General features: G+C 32.6%; 2 protein-coding genes across 3 annotated transcripts in view; one reads left to right on the forward strand and one right to left on the reverse strand.

Annotated features, from left to right (window-relative positions):
• Positions 1-379: 379 nt before the first annotated feature.
• On the reverse strand, positions 380-10,178 carry LOC125062579 (dnaJ homolog subfamily C member 11). The gene is made up of 13 exons (XM_047668587.1): positions 9,991-10,178; positions 9,329-9,503; positions 8,975-9,056; positions 8,225-8,344; positions 7,946-8,073; positions 7,249-7,440; positions 6,849-7,059; positions 4,907-5,023; positions 4,189-4,380; positions 2,596-2,729; positions 2,076-2,218; positions 1,118-1,247; positions 380-542 (listed from the first exon to the last, which is right to left on the reverse strand). Exons 1-13 carry the CDS (start codon positions 10,057-10,059, stop codon positions 517-519), a joined length of 1,719 nt encoding a protein of 572 aa, XP_047524543.1. The 5' UTR covers positions 10,060-10,178; the 3' UTR covers positions 380-516.
• Positions 10,179-10,768: 590 nt separating this feature from the next.
• Positions 10,769-24,060, forward strand: part of LOC125062790 (WD repeat-containing protein 47) — a 60,784-nt gene continuing 47,492 nt past the window's right edge. Inside the window, exons 1-4 of one of the 2 annotated variants that reach the window (XM_047668947.1) lie at positions 10,769-10,963; positions 11,532-12,996; positions 13,074-13,178; positions 13,373-13,418. In XM_047668947.1, coding sequence (XP_047524903.1) covers positions 11,552-12,996; positions 13,074-13,178; positions 13,373-13,418 — 1,596 coding nt within the window. In that variant the 5' untranslated portion in view covers positions 10,769-10,963; positions 11,532-11,551. Of the gene's footprint in view, positions 10,964-11,531; positions 12,997-13,073; positions 13,179-13,372; positions 13,419-22,532; positions 22,941-23,007; positions 23,426-24,060 lie in introns of those variants that run through there. The other variant, XM_047668948.1, reaches the window with a different exon arrangement.

Raw genomic sequence — 24,060 nt, forward strand, 5'->3', positions numbered from 1 at the left:
GACGCTCATAGACTCTACAGAAGTAAGAGTTTTCAAACAAAACGGTAAATGATTTTTATATATGGCACCGTAAAATTGTAAACACCGTTAGATTGTAATCTATCTCGCGAGATTATAAACTGTCGAAAGATTGTGAACCTCAACGAACTGCTTACAATTTAACGTATTATTATTCGGTAGTTATATGAAATTGTTGGAAAGTAAAATTAATCTGTAATTGACCAAAGAAGTTTGAATGATAACTAAGTTAGTGTAGTACAATCTACCGAATAATAATACGTTAAATTGTAAGCAGTAAGCTGAGGTTCACAATCTTTCGACAGTTTATAATCTCGCGAGATAGATTACAATCTAACGGTGTTTACAATTTTACGTTAACATATATAATAGGCAACTTTATATAACATTTGTTAAATCGGCACAAACCCTAAGTTTGTGGTGTCAATGGCATTTCAATTAAATTTACGCACAGCCATGCGCCGAAGACAGCTTATAGCTGTTGGCGCGGCGTGTTAATCAAGATCTGTTTTTTATTCGATGCGCTGAAAAAAAGTTTCACGATATTTAGTCGAAACACATGTTTAAAGTGTGGTCTTGAGACTTGAGCACACATATAAATAGAAGTGAATTAGCAAAGTATAACATTTAAGTATTCATTAAGGCTTTAAAGTTCGTACAGGAAAATAAGGAAAAAGTCGTGCTTTAGACTGATCACCTACTTGGCTATTAGAAAAACCAAATGATCTCGAAACAAATACCGAAATATGAGACCCAGACCTCAGAAAGCACGTAATTTATAAAAAGTTATTAACCAACTTCAAAAGGGTTATCAGTTTGTTGTCTTTGTATGTGCTTTCGGCTTACAAACACATGAGGTACATATTGTAAAATGCTTGTATATTTGCCCACAAATTTATCGAAAAGTAATAGGTAATATTAACAATTCAAATCACTTGTTATCCCAATTTAGGGAACAGTCCAAATTTCATGAAAATCGGTTCAGTAGTTTCTAAGATATAAATAGGAATGGTTAAATCATCAATAAATAAAAATCAGTTAAACAAGCAATTAATATTTCTTTTGAAATATTTGATAAAAGTACTGTTTGTGTACTCACCATTCCTGGGAAGAATTAGGGCTTCTTTTTCGGGGACAGTACACACATGTACATAGTTATGGAACATATAGCGGACTGTCAAATGTTTTTCGTCTCCCGCACATGGGTCATAGAATCCAGCTAATTCCGACTAAAAAAACAATAAAAATATATATCAATAAATGACGTTGAAATACATTATTAAAGTTTCGTACGTAACATCTGTCTCAGTATACGCTCGTTTAGTTTACAAGCAGAAATAAAGAAAAACTTTCATTACACATAGTAAAAACTGTTTGGTTAAAAGAGAAACTCCACCCTAGGATTCCTTATGTCGTGAGCAGCTAGTCTCTTTCATTTTAGTTAATTGTAATAATTTCTACGTTACCCTTACAATCGCATAATAAAACTACTGTTGCACAAGAATAATACTTTTCAGCATAAGACAGGTAGAGAAAATGTTGTTTAAGATTGTTAGTAAATGTATAAAAATTTGAATCTTTAGTGATAATTTTAACTAAAGCATTTATATTTCGACCCATTTCATTCCTAGAGATTTATTGATTCGTTTCGTGTTTGAAACTTCATTGCTAGAAGTCGATTTTGAAAGAGCGTTTGACAGCCTAATACATACTAAGGCTAAGGAACAACCGTTATTATATGATTGTCAAATTCAGTTCTAATCAAAATAGAATATATTACAGAGGAAATGTTTCACTAATCTGAGTAGTCAGATAAAGATATAATTTAAAATTCAAAAGTTAAAAAAAAAATTAATGTTAACATATAAATAAATTAAGCATAGTATTGTAAATATAGTTTTATTGTGCAATGTGTTAAACATTACATCATTCATTGTTATCTGTATTTTGACAGCGCTCAAGACGAGATTGTGACCTGAGATACTAATTAGAATACGGACCATGTTTCGATTCTGAATCTCACAAAAACGACCCGTAAATAAAATATAGCAACCCACCTTGCTTGCATCGAGTAACTCTAGCCGGGAATCCCTTACAAGACATTGCAGGGGTATTGTTACATCGATGACGTCATACGAGTTTGGTGATTCTGGAGCACCATCGCCAATTTCTTCAGCGGCCGTGTCGTGACTTGTTGCCCCTGAATTCAGTTTTATTGCTATAGTGGCCACCTGACTGGATCAAGGTTCGATTCGGGCCAATAAAAATTCAATACCATTAGTCGTTTGTACCATTCGTAGGGCTGTGCGACTGCGGCTCAGATTAGCACGTAAATGCTTTCGTGGCTAGTATGACTGCAGATTATCATATTCGGATTATAATGTTCGGGTTGGAATCCAGGGAAATTTTATTTTTTATTTTTATTTCAATGTCATAAGTAGGAGTTGGCTGTTTGCGGTAATGCCCACATAAATGCTTTAGTGGCTTACATGACTGCAGACTATGAGGTCTCGGGTTTGAAACCAGGGCAAAAATAAAAAAAACTTAGACAAATTTCACCAGACTGGCAAATTTTACCTGAAGGAAGTTTTCCATACAAAGCCTTGATAACAACTAAACCCTTCTTTTTCTCTTCATCACTTCGGTTCCTTGAGTATGTCTCGCGCATCAGTTCAACGGTCGCACGAGCTTGCCTCTGCATTTCTTGTAACCTGAAAATAATAAAAGAATACATATATACTATATCTTCATGTTAGAAAATATTTATACATATAAACATACTTTTATCCTACGAATGTTTTAATAGACTACGCTTATAAATACATTGAGGCGGCAAAAATTATTACAATAAATTATTATATACAGGCATTTTTATTAAATTTGGTTTATAAGTAAAAAATAGAAGAAACCGTAATACAAAGAATAAAGAAAATTGTTTTTTCATACACAATATACTCAATATTATTACCATACTCTTAGTATTCTGACAGCTATCATTTTTTGACATGTCAGAGATTACAAACCTTTTTGGCCGGGCACATTTTTCAATTTTAATACGAGTCTGAACATCTGGTGTCTTACATATACATACATTTTATTTGTAAGTGAATTTAATAAGTGCGGTCCTCCACATGGTTTTATGGCAAGTGATAATTACGTCCCTTTACATCACAAACAGTAAAAAACAGCAAACATTTAATTTTATTAAAAAGGTGTACTAATCCTGGAATTAGTAGGCAGTTATGCCAGCTAAAGAATAAAATAAAGTAAAGCTAAATAATAAAATTAGGTCACTTAAGTAAGTAAATATTTAGATTTACCCTTTTTGTAGGTAAAACATAAAAAATACGTAGCGTTTTATTTTTTATTGCCCACAAATGGGTCAAATTTGTCCCTTTCTCGGTGGAGAACTTTTTTAGTAGCAACACTTATGAAATGTCAGAATTCTACGGAATGAAAAATCTGAGTTTACAGACATGGCATGGCACGTAGCTCGTTATACAGATGTCAAATGGACTAGTCCAAAATGAAAAAGAAACAAGGGCAGACCAATAGAGCGATGAGCCGACGGGATCGAAAGGGTAGCTGGGAAAATTGAATGACGATGGCACAAAATCAAATAGGGTGGAAAAAGTTGAAGGCCTTCTTCCGGACAGGGAGGGAGTGAATTTAAATCTATTTTTGTTAAATGTAAGTCAATAAAATGTGGATGAATAAAGGCTTATTATGAGGGTAAGTTCATAAACGAGACTCAACGCAAACTATGACTTCGGTATGTCAAAATCCACTATGATACGTCTTTGACATAAGGGAGTCAAACTTAGCGCTAAGACTCGTTTATGACCTTTATCGCTAAGTATGATTTGGTACACAGCTTACTAAGTCTAAGTATCGACTGTGGATTTTAATTTATTGTCTCTGTCTCTGGATACGTTTCCACATAATTTTCTTTAATAGGACAGTATTGGAACAGCCATCTGTTCCTGACACACGATGGGTGGGGCTGATTTTTGGGTCAGTAATACCAGTTTCCTCACGATGTTTTCCTTAATCTTACAAGCGAGTGTTAAATGCGCACATAGAAAAATACATTATGCATAACCAATATTTGAACGCATGACACTCCCTAGCACTGCTAAATATTATCTTCAGCACGTAAAACTTTTATACCTTTCAAAATTAGCCTCCATAGATCGTTGTCTCTCTCTCTCCTGCCGTTCCCTTGCAATTGGGTCTAACACCAATCTCTTTATTATCAACCACGATACCATTGGGACTACAGTCGCATAGAAAACCGGCGCAGGAACTACTTCCTCGCAGAGATGTATTGGTACTACTATTGTCTGTGTAGAGCATGACCACCTGAAAATTTAAAACAAGTGTTTATAGAACATATTGACGGCTCATTGGTCTAGTGGTTAGTACCCCTGACTGCAAATCCATGGGTCCCGGGTTCGATCCCCGGCTGAGACAAACATCGATGTGATGAGCATTTGGTGTTGTGCTTAGGTCTTGGGTGTTTAAATATGTATTTATATGTATATCTATGTATAATATGAATGTATATCCGTTGCCTAATACCCATAACACAAGCTTCACCAGCTAAGTATGGGACTAGGTCAATTGATGTGAATTGTCCAAACATATTTAAAAAAAACATGAAGCAGCTTGCCTTTCTATGAGTTTAGGTAAAATAAAAAATCGAATGTATTTGGATATATAAAAAGTATATAATATTTATGAATATATTATTATATTACTTTTTACTAGTTCCATTACTAGACTCTACTAACATTCATGATATTTTTAGACAAATAAAACTCGCAGCTATCCATATATTGTATAAAAAATATCTTGCTAATATCCAGCTAATAATAGAGACAATTACTTAAGCTTCAGCATGACGCCACTAGGTACGCCAAGCATTACAGCGGCTGACACACTGCTATTTTGTGACACTTTCTTTTCTGCGCCATACTCCGCAATTGCCCCAAAGGTACCGAGCCTGAAAGAAACAGTAGTTTTTTAGCCATATAAGCCTTGTTTAGTTAAGTAATGGTTGGTCACGTTTATTGGGACATTCAAAGGGACAAAATTTGATAGATTGAACCTTATTGAATGAACTAATGGTATATGCACACGCCAGCTATTTTAATATTATTTAAATTATTTCTTTTAGTATAGATTCATGAACCTATTTTTTCATATTAAATATAATATGTTAAAATATTAAAAGTAGTCTATAGTTAGACATAAACTTAATTTTAATCTGTAGTCGGTGAAGTTTGTATATTTTACAGTTTATAATTTATGGATTTTTATTTAAAATTACAAGATATAATCTCATGCAGCAACTTTATAACAGTTCTTTAAGCATAATGCAAAAGCTTAATTGGATAAAGTTATAATTATTGACGGTAATTACTTAAACAACTTAAGATTTGCTGATGACATTGTTTTATTCTCAGAAACATCACTATAAATAGAGCCAAGCAAATAGGATTGGAATTAAACAAGATCAAAACAAAAATAATAACAAATCACCTACAAGATCCTGTTAAAATTAATGGATACCCCCATAGAATATGTGCAACAATACATCTACTTGTGTAAGGAATATCTTTTAAGAATTCACAGCATCATGACGAAGTTGATGGGCGAACTAGGATGTCATGGAACAAATTCTGGATACAAAGAAGTTCTGAAGACAGAGATACCAATATACTTAAAGAAGAAAGTACTAAACTTAGACACCAGTATATTGCCGTTCTTACGGTAGTCAATCATGAATATATGCCTCGAACACATACAGAAAATTAACAACTTGTCAACGAGGAATGGAACGTAGTGTACTCAATCTAAAACTAAAGGTCAATATCAGAAGTACTGAAATAAGAAACAAAACAAAAGTTATTGATGCACTATCATTGCAAAAAACCTATTTGAAATGGGCAGGAAAAGGAGATGGAAAAAGAGAGTAACGAAGTGGAAAGGCCACCAGGAAAATAAAAAGAGGTCGCCCTCTTGCACTGTGGCCTGATGAAGGAAGGAAGACTTAAGGAAGTTGCTGGAGAAGATTGGAAGAAAAATGCTCAAGACAGAGAGAGATGAAGCCAATTGGAGGCCTATACTCATTAAGATCCTTGGAAAAAAAATTAAGTGTGTGTATATTTTGTAAATGTTTCAAGGAATTTTTCTGATTTTTTTAAATTACAAGATAGCATCCCAAGCAGCATACAATATTTGAAATTTACAATCATTAAAAATTGTGGCTCTTACATATTCTTTTATATTGTAAATCGCTTTTATAATGTGCAATGTAGCTCAGCAAATGATTTATTAGACCTCGCAATGCCAATTAAAAATATCCAAATTTAAAAGCAATGCTAATTCGCAAAAAATAAACATATCACACAAGAATTAATTAAATATTTAAAAAGTATTTTAAACAAAACAATGTCTTTCAGTCTATTTTATTCTAATATATGTCAGTTGGTGCCTAATATAAATGAGCTGTGCATCAAATTTATTACAGATATATTAATTAAGAACTTTATTTTCAATAGATAAAACTTTATTTGTCTGAGAAATTACTCAATGGAATCATGAACACATATTTAATAGAGATTGTTCTTGGTGTCTTTAATATTTATATATAGTCATAGTATCAATGAGATATTCAATAGAGAGAATAACTCTAAATGTTTAATTAAGCTATTATAAGATATAATAACTTTTTACTATTTAAATGCAAATCTTAAGCAAAGTTCGCCAGCATAATACAATAATATGCAAAGAAACACATAAATCCCTTAATTAAAATAACTTACTTCAATGCTAATCTCAACTTCAAATCATGCTGCGGCAGTTTCCTCATAAAATTGAAAGATATGAACGAATGTGGATTCCCTATTTGTACAGCTGCATTTAAGTGGTACTTCTCACTGTCCCTCACATATGTGGAGGTCATTGCACCACCTTGGTTTCCTGCTCTATAGGTGAGGTAGCCTACAGAATGGGCATCTAATTGTAAAGCCATAGCTGAAAATAAATTTTTATTTATTTAGAATATGTATTAAGATGTGCTTTAAAATATTTATTTAAGTTATCCTAAGTTACAAGTGATTATTGTTTAAAATGTTAAAGCAATGCCAAAAATTCTGCCGTATATGCAACAATAAATAGAAGCTTTTAGAAGTTTTTAATTAAATGTAATATTAATGAGCTTACTTGTAACAAGACTAGGTACAATCCCCCGAGGTGTAAATTGCAATCCAGTACCACAATTGACAAACATAAGTCTGGATATTGTTCGGAACATTTTGAATCCTAAAACTGGTCCATTTCCTATACCACATTCCAACTCTGTCCAACCTCTTTCGGAACTCAAATGTCGGTTTGACATATTAACAGAACCAGTTCCTGAAAATGGTTAAAGATCATAAAATTTATATTCTTATTCTACTTTTACAGAAAAATTAAATTTAATGTTGTTATATGATTATGCGTATGTGTAATTACACATACGCAAAATGTATAATTATACATTTTGCACTTATTGATAATTACAGATATTTTTAAGGTTATAATTTATATTATTATTTAAAAAAAAAACATTGCTCTAAACAACTAGATCAATTAGTTTTTGTTTCATAAATATGATAGTTTTATCGTATTATGCGCCTGTTAGGATTGAATGTAATAAAAATAGTATTTTAATCATTAAGTGACTTTAAAGTTTCTTATGAAAGGTGTAAAGCATATTAGAAGCAGCAAAGGTTGTCCTATATTTTAAAAATTGGTAAAAATAATCTGAAACATGTTGATGATCAATCCTTATTCATAGCAGGCTAACGTTAAAATTATCATACCAAAATCTACATAAGTATCATGTTTCAAGATGTGTTAACAGAAAAACATGTTTCACCTATTCCATTTTGTGTTGATATATTCCCAGATAGAGTTACTGTATTTCTTAGTGTCACTGGTGCATCTATTGATTGTTGTATTGTCATACCTGACACCTCAATACTTGGAATGCCTACAGTGTCTTCTCTGAAAACATATAAAATGTTATCAAGAATCTGAAAAAATGTTAACAGGCAAAACCAGAAAAGAACTGAGAGAATTAGACTTATAATTCATATAAAAACAATAATATTAATATATTATAACTTATTCTATAAATAAAGGAAAACAAACTTACAAAATTTCATACTCGTCATAATATTTTGTGAACATATCAGTAGCATTTACTGAGACTGTTATTGTGCCTCTAGGATTTGCACTTTGTTGAAGTCGTCTTTCTTCTCTCTCCCGTTTTAATCTAATACGGAAAATTGCAAATATAGACCGGTATTTAAAAAATAGTTTGTTATTTAAATTTATATTGTGTATGCAACCACAAGCCATTACACCTTTATAGACATGGGATTGCCACATCACTTTGTTCCAAATGTTTTTCTTTAAGAGGAAAGTAGCATTGAATATAAACTAGCTATTTATTATTATTATGTATATAAACACACTAGCAGCTTAATAAGCTGATGCGCGTGTATTTTAAGATTTGGAGAAACTATCCAATCTATTTTTAAAGCAGTTCAGAGATGGTGCACTGATTACACTTTACGGAAGCCTATTCCAGTCTGCTACTACTCGGTTTGGGAGAAAGGTCTTTAGGGAATTTGTATTATGTTGAGTGGTCTTAAGTTTTAAAGAACTACCCCTCAAATGTGTATTTTCACTTAAAATAAAGAGTATTTGTAAAGCCATTGTCAAAGAGTAATCTATACATTAAACGTCTGCATCAAGCTTGGAGGTTTTGAATGTTATTGTTATGAAAATATATGATATACACTACTTAGTTGTCTGGCTGAAAATATACATATAAAGCATCTTACAATAAATGCTTAATGTGTAATGTGGACCTGAATATAAATATCTGAAAATAATTTACCTTTCATATTCTTCTCTTATTTCTTTTGGTGTTCGTGTGCGGAAAATAACTTCCCAGCCATCCACTTCCAGACCTCTTTTGCCTGTAGAAATACAAAGGAACTTCAAGGATAGAAATAAAATAATGTTGATAAAAAGTAAGTTATTGTGAAAGCAGCTAACAGAATAGACACATCATATGCACTCTTATCCATTTTATACCAAGTTCTTTAGAAAATGTCCAATATTAGAATAGAATGGAATATATAGTTTTCAATTAGTATACATATAAAAGTGTTTCATTAAGTTATTTATATATGAAAACTTCCATGAATTTACAAATAAAAAAATATATAATTAAATAAATATATCTCACCTAAAGTGTCATATATAGCCCTTTTGTGAGAATCAGAGAGAACTTCATACGCTTCCTTGATTTTATTAAATATTTGTTCTGCCCATTTCTGTTTATTAGGATCAGTACTATGTTTATCTGGGTGAAACATGCGTGAGAATCTTCTATAAGCACTATTAATTTCTTCTGGAGTTGCCTGTTTATGAATGTTTTTAGAGTGTATAATTAAAATAGCATATAGTAATGAGCAGTCTCAAATGGTTAAACAATTATTTGGTTTACATATAAGTCTTACTAATCAGTTAAGTCATAGTAAAATTTTAGGCTACTGGTTTTAATTAGTAACATTGCTTGTGTAATCCTCATAGTTCTTAAATTTTAACGAGCAATACATATCATAAATGTATTTGACAAACGTTATTTGATAACGAAGATTATTCTTTTATTATCTATTTTACAAGATTCCTATGAGAACACCATAAAATCTTAACCTACAAAATATCACAGTGAGAATCTTGACTAGCATTGTACATTTCAGGGATTTTAATATAGAGATTAGGAAAACGGTTGTAGGCAATGTATAAAAGGTAATTGTACAAAATATAAAATCAAAATAATTAAGGGTTATATAATAATGTTGCAACAACATGAAATAAATTTAAATATTCTTTCAATTTCGTTACCGTTTTTGACACATTTAATAATTGGTAATAATTGTCTTCCAATAGTAAATTATCTCCTTCTTCTTCCATGATGAAAAATATAGTAATTTAATAAAAAGGTAAAAATGAAATGTGAAATTTCCTTTCGCCGCCGCCGGCCACAGATCACATTTACCGTAGTTCAAACTTCAAAGACTAAACTAGTAAATACAATATAGGGTTCCGTAATTATTAGTACTTGTACCAACAATAACTAAGTCATATGTGGACTGTACCAACTACCAACCACTAAAATTAGGTTTATATTTAGGTATATAAATACGATCTCAGTTTACGAAATACCATAGATAACAAGCAGAAATAGGCTTAATATTTTACATTCTTCATAATAAAGGGTATATTATGAAGAGTGATAGAAGTGTGAGCGTCCATTTATTGGTAAAGAAAACTCTAGTAGGTTTTAATAAGTGTAAATAACAACTATTTTAGATTACGTACACTCTTAACCCATATTTTAGTAATAATAGTTAAAAATAACTTCGGTATCTTATTCCAATTAAAATGAAATGTTATAATTATATAAATTTATTGCGAAAGCGATATAGCACATGAGTGTGTATTGTGTGACTCATTACATATATATAACATTCAGAGTCAAATAACTAGCCCAGTTTCTGTTTAAGTTTAAGATTTTTTCTTCAAGTCAATCTTTATCATCTATGACAAATGATGTGCTGTGTACTTCCAGTTTCCACAGATACGTACCTACTTGCTATATCTGCCATCTGTGATCTTGGTTCGTTGATCGTTCGTTTATTGTTTGTCCGGTTGAATAAGTGTTTCATAGTGGTTTTTTTTACCATTACGAGGTTTATTTGTGATAAAATGAAGAAAATGCTGATAATTTTCTGATTATCCGTTTAAAGTTTGTGGAGAATAATATAAATTGGTCTATTAGTGAAAGAATATAAACGAAATTTGCATCAGCCATCAGGTATTTACAATCATTTAACATGTTTACTTTAATTTTATTTAACATAAAAGAAATATATAATTTTTCAATGAATATTGATTTGCATAGTTTCAAATAAAATCAAAAATAGGTTGAAGTCACCCGCGAGTTATGGTATTTCAATATTAGACTGTTTTTATGATACTAATTTGTGTCAGTAGTATTAAAGTTTATAGAATAATAGATGCATGTTTAGACTAATTAAACGTGATTTTACTCTCTAAATGCGCATAGTGACTACTCTCAAATTTCTCTTTTTATGTTCATGTGGTCTAAAGATGCAGCAAAATTATGAATTATTTTGTACCATATGTAGTTATAATTTATTGTTTCAAAGCATAAGTGATTTATCTATACTCTATTTTACTGAATACTAATTATTTTAATATCCCAAATAACTAAATTGTTTATAAATTCATCATTTATTGATATTATAATTCTATATGTAGTTTTTTATAGTAGGAATTTAAATTAACAAAAATAAAACATTGAAATATATGATTTGAAAGTACCTTTATGACATCTAATGAAATTTATTCCATACTTTTAGCTCCATATAACAATATCAGAATGCCATCAACACATCTCAACCTAAGAGAGGATGATGTAGTTCGCTTGGCTTTGGAATTTCTTCATAATAGAGACTTACATATTACACAATTATCCTTAGAAAGAGAAACTGGTGTTATTAATGGCAACTATGCAGATGATGTACTGTTTTTACGTCAACTTATTTTAGATGGGCAATGGGATGATGTACTCGAATTTATACAGCCTCTCAGTACTTTAAAAGCATTTGAACTAGATAAATTCAATTACGCCATTCTGCGTCACAAATACATAGAGCTCCTTTGTATAAGATCTGAAATTAAAGCTTACAACAATGTAGAAAATATTGTAGATGAAGTAGTGAAGGTTTTAAGTGATTTAGAGAAAATTGCACCTTCCAAAGAAGAGTACTCAAATTTATGTCTATTGTTGACTCTACCCAGTATTACAGACCATGCACAATTTAAAAAATGGAATCCAAGCAATGCTAGAGTTCAATGCTTCCGAGAAGTGTATCCACTTGTTGAAAATTTCCTACCCTGTGATAAAAAGTCAAGTGGTGTAGTAGTAAAATCTGCCAAGAATGATAGATTAATGCAGTTGCTAATAAAAGGCATTTTATATGAGTCATGCGTTAACTATTGTCAAGCTAAAGCTACGGGTTCAAAGGAAGCTCAGTCTAATGATGTCCAATTTTCGCGACTGTTAGATGGTTCAGGTTTTGATGAATCAGATCTCAGTCTCTTATCCTGGCTTCAATCAATACCGGCTGAGACATTTAGTGTCCCTTTTGAACAAAGGATGTTAGATGTTGATGTTGAAAAGTTAGAGCGCCCATCTTTGCACACATCCTGGACTGAACACATGCTAGTTACCCCAATCAAACCTCGCACTTTTCCCCACTTAGCAATGCCATTCAGGCGACCTAGATCAGCTGCTGATGCAATGACAAGATCTTTGAGACCATTGCCAGATGGTGCTCCACGACATCCTGCTCTCATGGCTTTGTCTGCTATAGACTATGGCCCATCTTCATCATATTTTGCTGGTTTTCATCTCACTGGCATAAAAGGAAACAAATTAATGAACACATCAGTGGATCGGCTTTTTGATAACAAAAATAATGAAAGTATTTACAATGGCCTCAATGAGTCTTTGAAACCAATTGATGAACAATTGAAGCCAAGTGGAGAGTCAAAAACAAATGAAAGTAGCATTGGTGCATCGACAGCTACAACGCCTGAGCATAGAGGTCAGGATTATTCTGTATCTACGTCTATTTCGACAACTGCCCCACCGCCAGAGCGTTTGACCCAAACTGAACGAATGCAACAAACCCAAATTGCTGCACCAGTTGATGGAGATTTTAGACGTGAACTGATGAAAGAGTATCAAATACAAAAACAACGAGAATGTGATGATTATCTCCGTAATCTGTGCTCTTCAGAGATTAGACATCAGAACCCGTAAGTATATTAACAAGTTATTGATATATGTGAATAGTAGATATTTGCCCTAATACCATTTTTTATATGTATTTCAGTGTGGAAGAAAATGAGTCTGCTTCAGTACTCCCTGTAACTGTTAAATTCAGTCCAAAACCAGTGCCCGATGTGAAACAAAAAACGAATGATCAAGTACATATTAGGTAGTTATATTTAGGATTTTAAAATATATTCTCTTTTAATTATTTTGTTATTGATGCGGTAAAGTTCCTTTATTTGGATAGAGGAATGCTATTTATTTAATTTTCATTTACGTAATTTTTTTCGTAAAATTCATTATACCTTGATATATGACTAAGGTTATTTTAATTTTTAAATTCTATTATTTCAATTTCAGGCAAAATGAGATGACCGATACAATGGATGCACAAGATCCTGTGAACGTAAGTTTACACATTCATATTAATATTAAGCTTATGCGCAATACTGCGAAATAATTTGCCTTAAATAAGGTAAGCATTATTGCGATTCCTTAAAAGATTGGTTGATATATATACATATAAAGAAATTAGGACAAAGTGAGTCCTGGGTAAAATTCTAATCTAGAACTATAAAATTGATGCGTTCGTGTGTATCAATCCATACGATCGTTGTTTCTCTGAACACCCCATTTCTCCTCGGTTCGGTAAGCACAATTTTCCGAATGCATTTTCCACTCATTGCACTCTCTGCTCGATGGAATTCTAAACTGTGTCTTAACGATACACTATACGCGACGTTACCCTTTCTCTTCACGGTTGGTGATTATATGATTTAATTGAATTAATAAATTCTTTTACATTTGAAAACTTTAGAATATACAAATTTATTGACTGCGAAGACTTGCATTAATTACTTTAAAGAAAATGGTATTTTGAATTTAGAATTATTAGCCGGTGATAAACAAGTAACTTTGGAGTGCTTATATGAATTAAATTAGAAGTATGTTAATTTTTTTACTATATATATCATTCAAGATTTAGGTATTTAGGCTCCTGCCTGCCAATACATTTTAATATTCCTATATTAAAATGTATTATACATTCTTAAAGAAAGTTAAACAAAATTGTTTTAACTTTACGAAATTGTTAGTTTATCAATGTAAAAGCATAAAGCAGTTGCCATTAAAACTAAATAGTGATACGCTATCAATTTAAGTATTTAGCGGATATTAGACGTTATAAAGTGAATGGCCAACTTGTCTGTAGTCAATGACATTTATTATACATCTATAGGTATTATTCATAATCACACTAAGCAAAAACCTTAAACAATGTCCCGCTCAGTTTAATAACACATACTATCAAAACCCAGTTCAAGTGTGGCAACAATCATATAGATTTTCGTAGGTTACGTAAACGTTGTGAAAGTAATGGCGATTAAATGCCTTATATATCACTAATATGGGTAATATAATTATACTACATAAACATATTGGTACAATGTCACGGGAAAGATAAATAGCAAATATGCAACAAGTATAAATATATATATACCGTTGTGACTTACTTAATATATTTTCATATGTTTGAAATTAAACGTTACAGCATTGTTGGCCTAGTGGCTTCAGTCGACTCTCATCCCTGAGGTCGTATGTTTGATCCCTGGCCGTGTACCAATAGGTTTTATGTCTATGTGCGCATTTAATACTCGCTTGTACGGTTAAGGAAAACATTTCGAGGTAACCGGCATGTCTGAATTCCAATAATCGACGAGTGTTAAACAGAAGTATGATCACCTACTTGTCTATGAAATAAAATTCATCAATGAAACGGATTCAATCTGTGGCCAAGAACCATATTATACGGTTGTTATTATGACTAAAGTCTAATTGAAAAAAAATACAAAAAACCGTTGATGTATTGATGCCACTTAAGCTCGGGTTTCATATTTAAAATAGCAGTCGTGAATATATTATAATAAATGGATGATACTATTTTAAAAGGCGTGTAGAGTAAATACATATAAAATCTGTCAAAACTAACTTGAATTTATCTTTCATACTTAAAGCATAAATTATAATTTTGCATATTGATTAAGTTAGATAATTAACACATTACGTTAATTTGTGTTTAAATTGTATTAGAAAGCTTTGAACGAATCAATTATGAATTAATACGCCATTAATATATTTTAATAATGTTAATATATGTTGTTAAATGATATTATTCTGTCTTAGTTTTGTTTTACATTATTATGGACATTAGATTTTATAATGTGATTTTATGATATTTAGAAAGTAGAATTGTATAAATTAAATAATAATTTTCGTTTGTATATTATAATACAATACAAGTTATAAATAGAAAGTTCACAAAAGAGAGTGCTATTAAGTCTGGCTAATAAGTAATATTATGTTGACTTAATTTTCTTAAATACTAGTCAATAAGTACAAATAAAATAAGATAATGTTTATAAACAGTCGTCTATGTTTTTGCAATATGTGTTTGTGTCCGGTATAACGCACTTGCACTCATATTCACTACACTAGTTTTAGTAATTGAAAAGGTTTAGATGTATTTAGCCGTCATGGTCCTTCACATGGTAATGTAGCAAGTTATATAGTTATGATAGAAATGAGACAAAGCATTTTTTACTTAGCATTATAGGTTATAGCAGGTACTGTTATGGAAGCTTTTTATTTTTATATATTCAAGAATGTGGTTTTGTAGCCATGTTTTTATGCAAATATTACCAAGTAATGTTAAAATAATCCTTTATAACCGCGTAAGGGAGAGTTCAAGTATTACGTAACGAATATGGGGGGGGGGGTCCTATGCGCGGAGCTAGCGGGGCGGGGATTGAATTACGCATTATTGTTAATATTATTTTCGACTTTCCAGTACTTTACACCACATAATGTTAACTTTTAGGGTTAAAGAGTCACTGAGTGGTCACGAAACGTTTTGGGCACAGAAAAACGTCTAGTTAGTTAAACAATAAATGTTCGCTTTAGATGCAGCAGTAAACTAGTATTGTTTTGTTAAGCTGTGTTTTAAAATTAACCATAAATTATTCAGCTGAATATGCAGTAGATCTACGTGATTGATTTGTCTATTTTCATTACAACTTGAAGTTAATTTATCAGAAACAGACAAGTACGGTGTTATTGTTATCACTTTTCACATAATAATGTCTTTGTGTTATGTATCGGCTCGCAGTGGAGGATGTCCCAAATACGACCGTTAGGTATTTAAGAAAAGAGCACACTTTTCCCTTAAAGCTTAGGTTTAATAGAAAAGCGGTTCCGTTATCTAACGGCCGTAATGTAGCGTTGGGTGACGTCACCCATACGTTGTCTATAAATAACATCCGAGTAGGTTTCCTACAGAACGTTGAGTGCCACCGTAACGTCAAATAGCGGTGCTGTAATTTGCATGACGGCCGTCATACCGGTGATAAAAGTTAGTTCAAAGTTTTTCGCGTGTAGCGGTGCCCATATTTTATTTATACAATGAGTGAAGACGGTCTTTATTAACAACCGTAAAATGATGGCCGTTAGTAGTTAACGGCACCGCTTTTCTGGGAAACCTAAGCTTAACGGCTACGCATCCACTAACAATCTTCATTGCGAAGGAAGAGTCTCTTAGCTTGTCTAGATTCTCTTGTTTGCGACGGATAGAATCATACAAGGCAATAAATAGTTAATTCACATTTATTTAAGTTGAAAATATGAATTGAAACCCAGACCAGACTGTAAAATTATTTAATCGTTGTGAAATTGTAATTAAAGGCATTTAATCAGGTAAAAGTGTCATAAATTGAGCTATATTTGCGTAAATAAATAGTTTAGTGGTATTGCAATTTTTGTGTGAATAGTGGTTTGGTAAAATTTTCACCAAAATACCAGACTGATTCTGAAGAATAAGTATTTATCTTATTTATAAATTACAAACAGAAATTGTTTGTAATATAATTCTTTATAAACAAAAGTAGTAATTAAACGTAGTTTTTCAAATCTGCGTTAAGATTTTACGGCTACAACATATTGACACCATATTCTGAACACATTAGACTGTTGATTTTTTCGTCAGGCGTTATTTTTTGTACCAAGATTAGTTCTCATTGTATATTGACCATATTTTTTCCAAGTGTCATGCTTTTATATTAGGATAGGATAGGCTAAAATATTTCTATATATTCTCTAATGTGGATACTATATTTAAATATTTAATTTGCTGTAGTGAAATGTATATTACATTGGTTAAAATATCTGCCACAATGTTCTCACAAATTGACAATAAAGAAACGTACATATATATTTTTGAGTTTACATGGATGTTTTGAAGTTTATATAAAAATATTTGTAATAACTCAGTCTTGTGTGAGCTCTAATTATTTAGGTGAAGCCATTACAAAAAGTTAAAATAAATTTAAAATTGCTTCGTAAAAAAATGTTGAAAGTTACTTAAGTGAATCTGTATTTTGCCCCGATTAACCGAAACAGTAAATTCTAGAGCGTAAACAAAATTAGCGTTACAAAATATAATTTGTATTAGTTACAATTTCTTTAAGTTAGAAACGGTTCGTAGTTGTTAATTTTTGCATAGTTTTGGTAAATTTGTGAACATAAGACGAAGTAGTTTTTATGTCGCTTAATTTTGGGAGATTATCGATTTTATTGTTCGCTTATTGTACTCAAAACTCTAAATTAAAAATCTATAATTTGATTAGCTTCGTCTGCGCAGGATTAAAATATTATTTGTCCAAATGATGTAGCGTGAAAGATATATTTTATCTACTTTAAATACCAGAAGCGGTAAAAGCTATTTTCATTTAGGAATCAATTTATTACTACCAAATGTGCATTTGAAGCAATTTATCAATTTTTATTGTAGTAATAGTTCACTATTTTGGCTATAATGGCTTACACATAGGACATACTTAGATATGTATATCATGTGGCGGGCTTTTTTGTAGAACTATTTAACATAAGCATTTACAACATACATGACATATGTGTAACTCTATCCGTTTTGGCAGCGCACGCCAGAATAGCTCGCAGATGGTAGATTTTCTTCTGCTTATGGGAGCCCACGATGCTAAATGGGGATTTACTCGAGCGTCGTAGAGACCTATTGGGATGCAAAGCTTAGATAATAAGAAGAAAAAAATGTTATATGATATATTCCTTTTCATCGGTGGGGGAAGCGGCTATAGATTGTTAAATATGTAAAAAAAAAACTGTTGCATGGACATCCTCGAGCGCGTCAGATATTGATAGCATCAATGCCCTACGTATTTTTAATAATGTACGTATGTTAATCTGATCGTTTGCATGATGCGGGTGGTTGTATTTAAGGGTTGAAAATGAAAAAAAAATAAAAATTATCGAGCGCGTCAGATTTTCTAAGGGAGTGTTAAGTGCACCAAAAAAAAGCTCTCATTCACTAATCTGACGATTTCGATGGGACGCAAGCCCACGGCCATTTTCATAATTTGCAAAAAAAAATCGCAATTTTGAAATACTCAAGCGCGTCAGATTAAGATATATGTGGTTCATATTTATGTTCTAAACGTACTGTCTCATAATCTGACGATTATCTAGAGGGATTCGCCTGATCTGACGAAAATTTTTTAGAAAAACGGTTCACCTAAAAGGCCATCCCTGCAACTTCCCGCTAATTCCATTCCTGGGCGCTTAAAATTGATATTTTGAGCTCGCTGAGATCAAAGAAATAACATTTCTATGCATTTGAGCTCTCCCAGCTCGAAAGTCTGATAGAAGTTTCATAGAACACTATTTTTGGAATTTTCAAACCGCAATAACTTTTGAATGGATCAAGCAATTTTCACGCGGTTGGCGGCATTCGACGCAGTTTTATAATCCTCATAAGTAATTTTGCAATTTTAATTGATCGAACCACAAATTTCGGAGTAATCCCGAAAAAACACTTATTCAAAAATTTCTCAAAATCTATCGGTCCGAATCGGTTCAAATTCACAGGAAATGTAATTTTGAGGGAAATATTTAGAACGCCGTTTAGTAGATTCCGATCAGTTTAAGGAAATGTAGGCATCACGCAGCTGCACGCATTTAACTTTATCGACGAATTTTTGTTATTTCGGCTTGCGGAAATCGTCAGATTATATATTTTTCATTATTCTTGAATTATTTCCTTCAAAATAAAAAAAAAATTAGCTACGCTCGAGAATGTCGAGATGACGTTTTTTTTTTACAACTTTGTTGCCCTCCCCTTTTTTTCCGTCACTCTCAAATTGTCAGATTAGTGGAATATACACTTTTTAGGATGTAATTAACTCACCCTACCTTAATCTGACGCGCTCGGGAATTTCTGATGGTCAATTTTTTTTAACTAATCTGATCCTGTCTCCTTCACGGGCGGCCTTATATATGGGCCTCATATTTTGTGGAGGTACTTAACCGGGTACAAGGTATCCCCCTATATATTAATCTGCCGCGCTTTAGTAAATCCCGAAATCCCCTCTTGGGCTCCCCTACCATTACTTGACATTTTGGGCAGTTCACACAATATCTTTATAAATTGTAGCCTATGTGTTATTGTGATGTGTAAGCTATATTATTGTAAAGTTTTATTCAAATCCATTCAGTAGCTTTTACGTGAAAGAGTAACAAACATCCATACATACAAACTTTCGCGTTTATATTAGTAGGATTGGTGGGTGACATTAAGGACCAATTGGCTCACATGTCAGAAAGTTCAAGGTGTTTTCAATCTTTTAAAGATATACAAAAAACTATTACTTGGTCTTAGATTTCTGTATAGGTTTCGTGATCATTTTTTCTTTCCTTAATAGGCAAGTAGGTAGGTGATCAGCCTTCTGTGTCCGACATACCGTAGAACTGGGTAAAAAGGTGGTTCAAAGGCATGCCGGTTCTCACGTTTTCCTTCACAGGACGAGCGAGTGTTAAGGACCTATATGGTCGCCAAACTCCAAAAACTTACATTATTTCTTTCCATTTTTCGTCATCGAAATATATGCTGGAGTTGAGTAATGAACCCATTTTAAAAGATCGATCGATACACGATTAAATAACTTCGCTCGATAGAAAAAAAAATCCAAACATAGCCAATTTTTGACACTATGAATTCATTTTATGACGAAAATGTATATAGAACATGGTTTTCAAATTTACACGATATATTTTATCGCAAGCCAATGTTTTACATAACTATTTGTTATTACGGGCCGGCGCGCCCCAGTACTCCAGCTCTCCACTGCGCCCCGCAGACCGCCACCCCTAGACACTGACACAGCAATTTGTGCTGGGATAGGGCCTTAAACGCATAACACTATAGAATGTATACTATAGATAGAACGCGACCACACGACCTCAGGATTCATAGTCGAGCCAACAAGCCACCTATTGCTTGATGATTTTGTGTCGTTTGTTTTGCCGTCAATAATACTTAGACATTTGTATAAGCTATAGGGCTGTGTACTTACATGGATGGCTAATAATGTATGGCTTTTACGAACATAAGTATCGTATCGTAATATCAGTACACTCTGCACTGAAGTATATAGCGAGTTATATGAATAATAACAACAAATAGACATCCTATGTCACGTAATTACATAATCATTAACGTCGTTACCACGTTCAATCTAAAATCGTATCCGTGTTTCTAAAATGTACTGTTACATCAAACTACATACAAATTGCCTCTCGTATTTAATTACGTACTTTCATCGTGATTTTCTTTATTGTTTCTAGTAGTGGTGCAGCTTGTGTTGCTTATATATTTTATTTGTAAGTAATCTTACAGCTACACATATATAAAGCCAAAACAGAATACATTCTTTAACAAAATATAATACAGAAAACAGAAGTAATTTATATGAATAGATAACAAAAACGGAAATGGAACATTAATCAAACTACAACTTAATATTGTAAAACAAAGACAATGTTTCTACTACTAAATAAAGTCAAAGTCCTCCCGGTACCTCAAATATTTCCTCACACCCTCTTTGGTAAGGTGGTAAATGTCATAAACTGTATAGTAGTGTACTAAAACCCGAAAAACTGGCGAATTACGCAAATAATTCGTGTTCGTACGAGGCACATGGAACAATTGTGAATATCTTGTCGCATATGGGGGAGGGATTCTTCTTCTTTTCTTTCTAATGACCGACTTGAAAAAATCGAAGATATACAATTTGACGCGTTGTTTGTCAGCTGGAATTGGAATGGAATTGGAAGCTGCGAATTGGTCACAGAAATTGTATTTTTTTATTTTAAATGAGTCGTTGTTTTGAAGACGTGAAGGCTCTGCGTCGCATCCGGACTATAAAAGTTTCGGTAGGCACAAATGTCAATGAAAGAGATTTTGTTTTAAGTCTCATTGAAAGGTCAACCATGGAACAACCGCACAAGCCATGGACACGAATTATACTTTAGTGAGACTACAGTAGGTCTTTTAAAAGCGCGAGTGCAAATACTTGTTAAGATTCCCTATATACATTTATACATAGTTCAATTAGGTATGTTTATAGTATTAACTGGGTAAACAACGCGCCAAATTAATAAACATATGACTTGTGCAAGTCTCCGTTCAAATTATTCAGATATTTTTAAATATGATGTCAACATTGTACGTAGTTACATGTGTGTATAATGAAATCGGTTGTTACATCGAAATATGATTTTTAATTTCGTTAGTCTTCCAAAACCTTACCTCCGCATACATTTGTTTAGAGAATGGAGTTTTTAAATTCCATTGTCGACGTTTTATGCTATATTTATTAAAAAATTCAAAACCGAATTTCAAACTTTACACTTACCCTCGTGGTGTAAATCATTTTACATATTATATCAGTAAGTACTGCGCTGTTGTCATCTATCTGAAACAGTTTTAATACCATGAGCTTTAAATACTGAACCATCTTTTGAAATAATCATACATCTTAACCATGAATGAGACTCTTTAAACTCTTGCTACTTGAACTTAATGTAGCTTTATACAATGTAATCCTTTGATGATGCAGCTGTTCAGATGTTTTCAAGGACAGCTGATATGAAAGTATTAATTATATTTGCTTTAAAAGTTTATATTCGAAATAAACTTCTCAACTAATTATCTTTATAACTTTAAACCAGTTTTTTTGGTAATCTATAAAATTATTAGAGCTGCATTAAGTGAATGAAGATAATTAAATTGCCGATAGAATCGTTAGATTAACACCTTAACGTTAGTTCAAAGAGCTCCCGTCGTGCGTAATGCCTTTTGAATTTTAATCATTAAGCGTAGGTTTATTAATTAATGTTGTATTATTTTATGGCCAACGTTTTAATGACAAATGATATGTCAATAACAACCGCAACATTTGTGTTTATTGAAGACGTGACAAGCAACCTTCGTCTGAACTTGAAGTCGCGCCTACACGCTAAGTTTTTTAATAAATAATAACACGGTGTTTGTCTATTATTTACCTGCTTGTCACCTATATTTGCATATATGTACAGTATAATTGTAGGACATTGATAAACGTAGACTTGCGCGAGCGCATGCCGCCGTGAGTCATCGGTAAGCGTTCTGCGCACAATGCCGTCCGATCAGTCCAGTCGCGGCGCGGCATACTTAGAGGACATACCTATTTCTTAATTTATTATTTACTACAACGTTCAAATAACGATATTGTGATTAACCGGGTGAATGAAATTAACACGAAGAGGAATAAATAAGATAAGTGAAAATGACAGCTGTGAAAAAGGCTCTTGCTATGCGGCAGCTGGATTCGATGTTCGGAACCATGACTCTAGAGGGTGAGGGACGTCATTCTCCATTAGTGAGCTCAACTATAGAGCACGACCCCCACTGTGACGTGCATGGTCGCTGCAGTACTCCGTACAGATCGTCACTATACCTACACAGTAGGGAATCAACACCAGGGTATTATAGGGATTGTATATCTCCTACGAATGGACTTATAATAAGGTCTGTATACGAAATGAAGTGGTCGTTATATTTTTTAAATTATTATTAACAAATTATTTGGTGACAGGCGTAGGGGTTCAGTCGGATTAACGCCGTCTCCTGTGAGGGAGTTAGAACATCCGTCTACTTTCCCCAGTATACTTCGGCGTGACCGATACAGTCCATCACAGACTCCACCAAGGAGAGATACTCCGAGTCCTACACAGAAGCCGAACTCTAAAAGGCATTCGATGGGATCGTTCCCAAATCTCTCTCGGTGCAACGTTGTTAATTATAACAGGCGTGACTCGCTCACCAGCAATATAAGGGATATGAAACGAGATTACGTGGGCTCTACAAGTTCCTTATCAAGAAAGAGTTCGATTGATACAAAAAAATCTTCATCGGATTCCTTGGATATTTGGCACATTGGATGGGAGTCGGATCGGCATCGTACGGAATCTCCATTACCCCATGATGAGAGTCTGTCTTATAAAAATAACAAGGTATTTGTTAAACAGTCTTTTTGTTCCTGATAACAATGTTTTTAAATAGGGTTAAAAAAATGTGCTTTGCGATATTTATTCGACCAAATATGCTTAAATATAACTTATCATTAATATGATTAAAAAATGGACTGAAGTGGAGAGAGGAAGTAATAAATACCGTTAGTTATGAGAACAAACCTCCCCTCTGTAATGGGTTCAATTAAAGAATGTTTATCTCGAATGCATTGCAATATTTCGTGCAATTAAATTTTTTCAACTATGGCTGTAGCATTCACGATTTATGTTCTAGTTATACGTGAACTACTTTTTAATTTTTAGTTTATCTTCAATAAGCATGAAAGAATTTTAAAGAGAAACTGCATTTTTACACGACTCGTTTACCTATTACGCAAATAAACGTGAGGAAAAGCATAATGCGTGGTAATTAATGTAATAATAATAAAGAAGGGAAAGTACATTTTAAATTGACGACTCTAAGTATCTTAGATTTATTTAACTTTTATATTAATAACAAACAATTGGAAAAAAAAAGAACTTACGTAATAAAATTTCGATAACATCGAGTTATGAGCAAGGTAACTTTAAATGGCTTGGTCTCTAGCAGCCCGAGTGGTTCGTCGCGACCTACACAC

The sequence above is a fragment of the Pieris napi genome, chromosome Z (genome assembly GCF_905475465.1).
Source record: "Pieris napi chromosome Z, ilPieNapi1.2, whole genome shotgun sequence".
In the NCBI taxonomy this organism is placed as follows: Eukaryota; Metazoa; Arthropoda; class Insecta; order Lepidoptera; family Pieridae; genus Pieris; species Pieris napi.

What these genes read in the sequence shown, in the direction of transcription:
- LOC125062579 (XM_047668587.1), bottom strand. Translation starts at nt 10,059, where the DNA reads ATGGAAGAAGAAGGAGATAATTTACTATTGGAAGACAATTATTACCAA. An exon ending in GGCTATATATGACACTTTAG is followed by an intron (nt 9,057 to 9,328) that starts GTGAGATATATT and finishes GTATTTCTACAG; the next exon opens with GCAAAAGAGGTCTGGAAGTG. An exon ending in AGTTACTCGATGCAAGCAAG is followed by an intron (nt 1,248 to 2,075) that starts GTGGGTTGCTAT and finishes TTGTTTTTTTAG; the next exon opens with TCGGAATTAGCTGGATTCTA.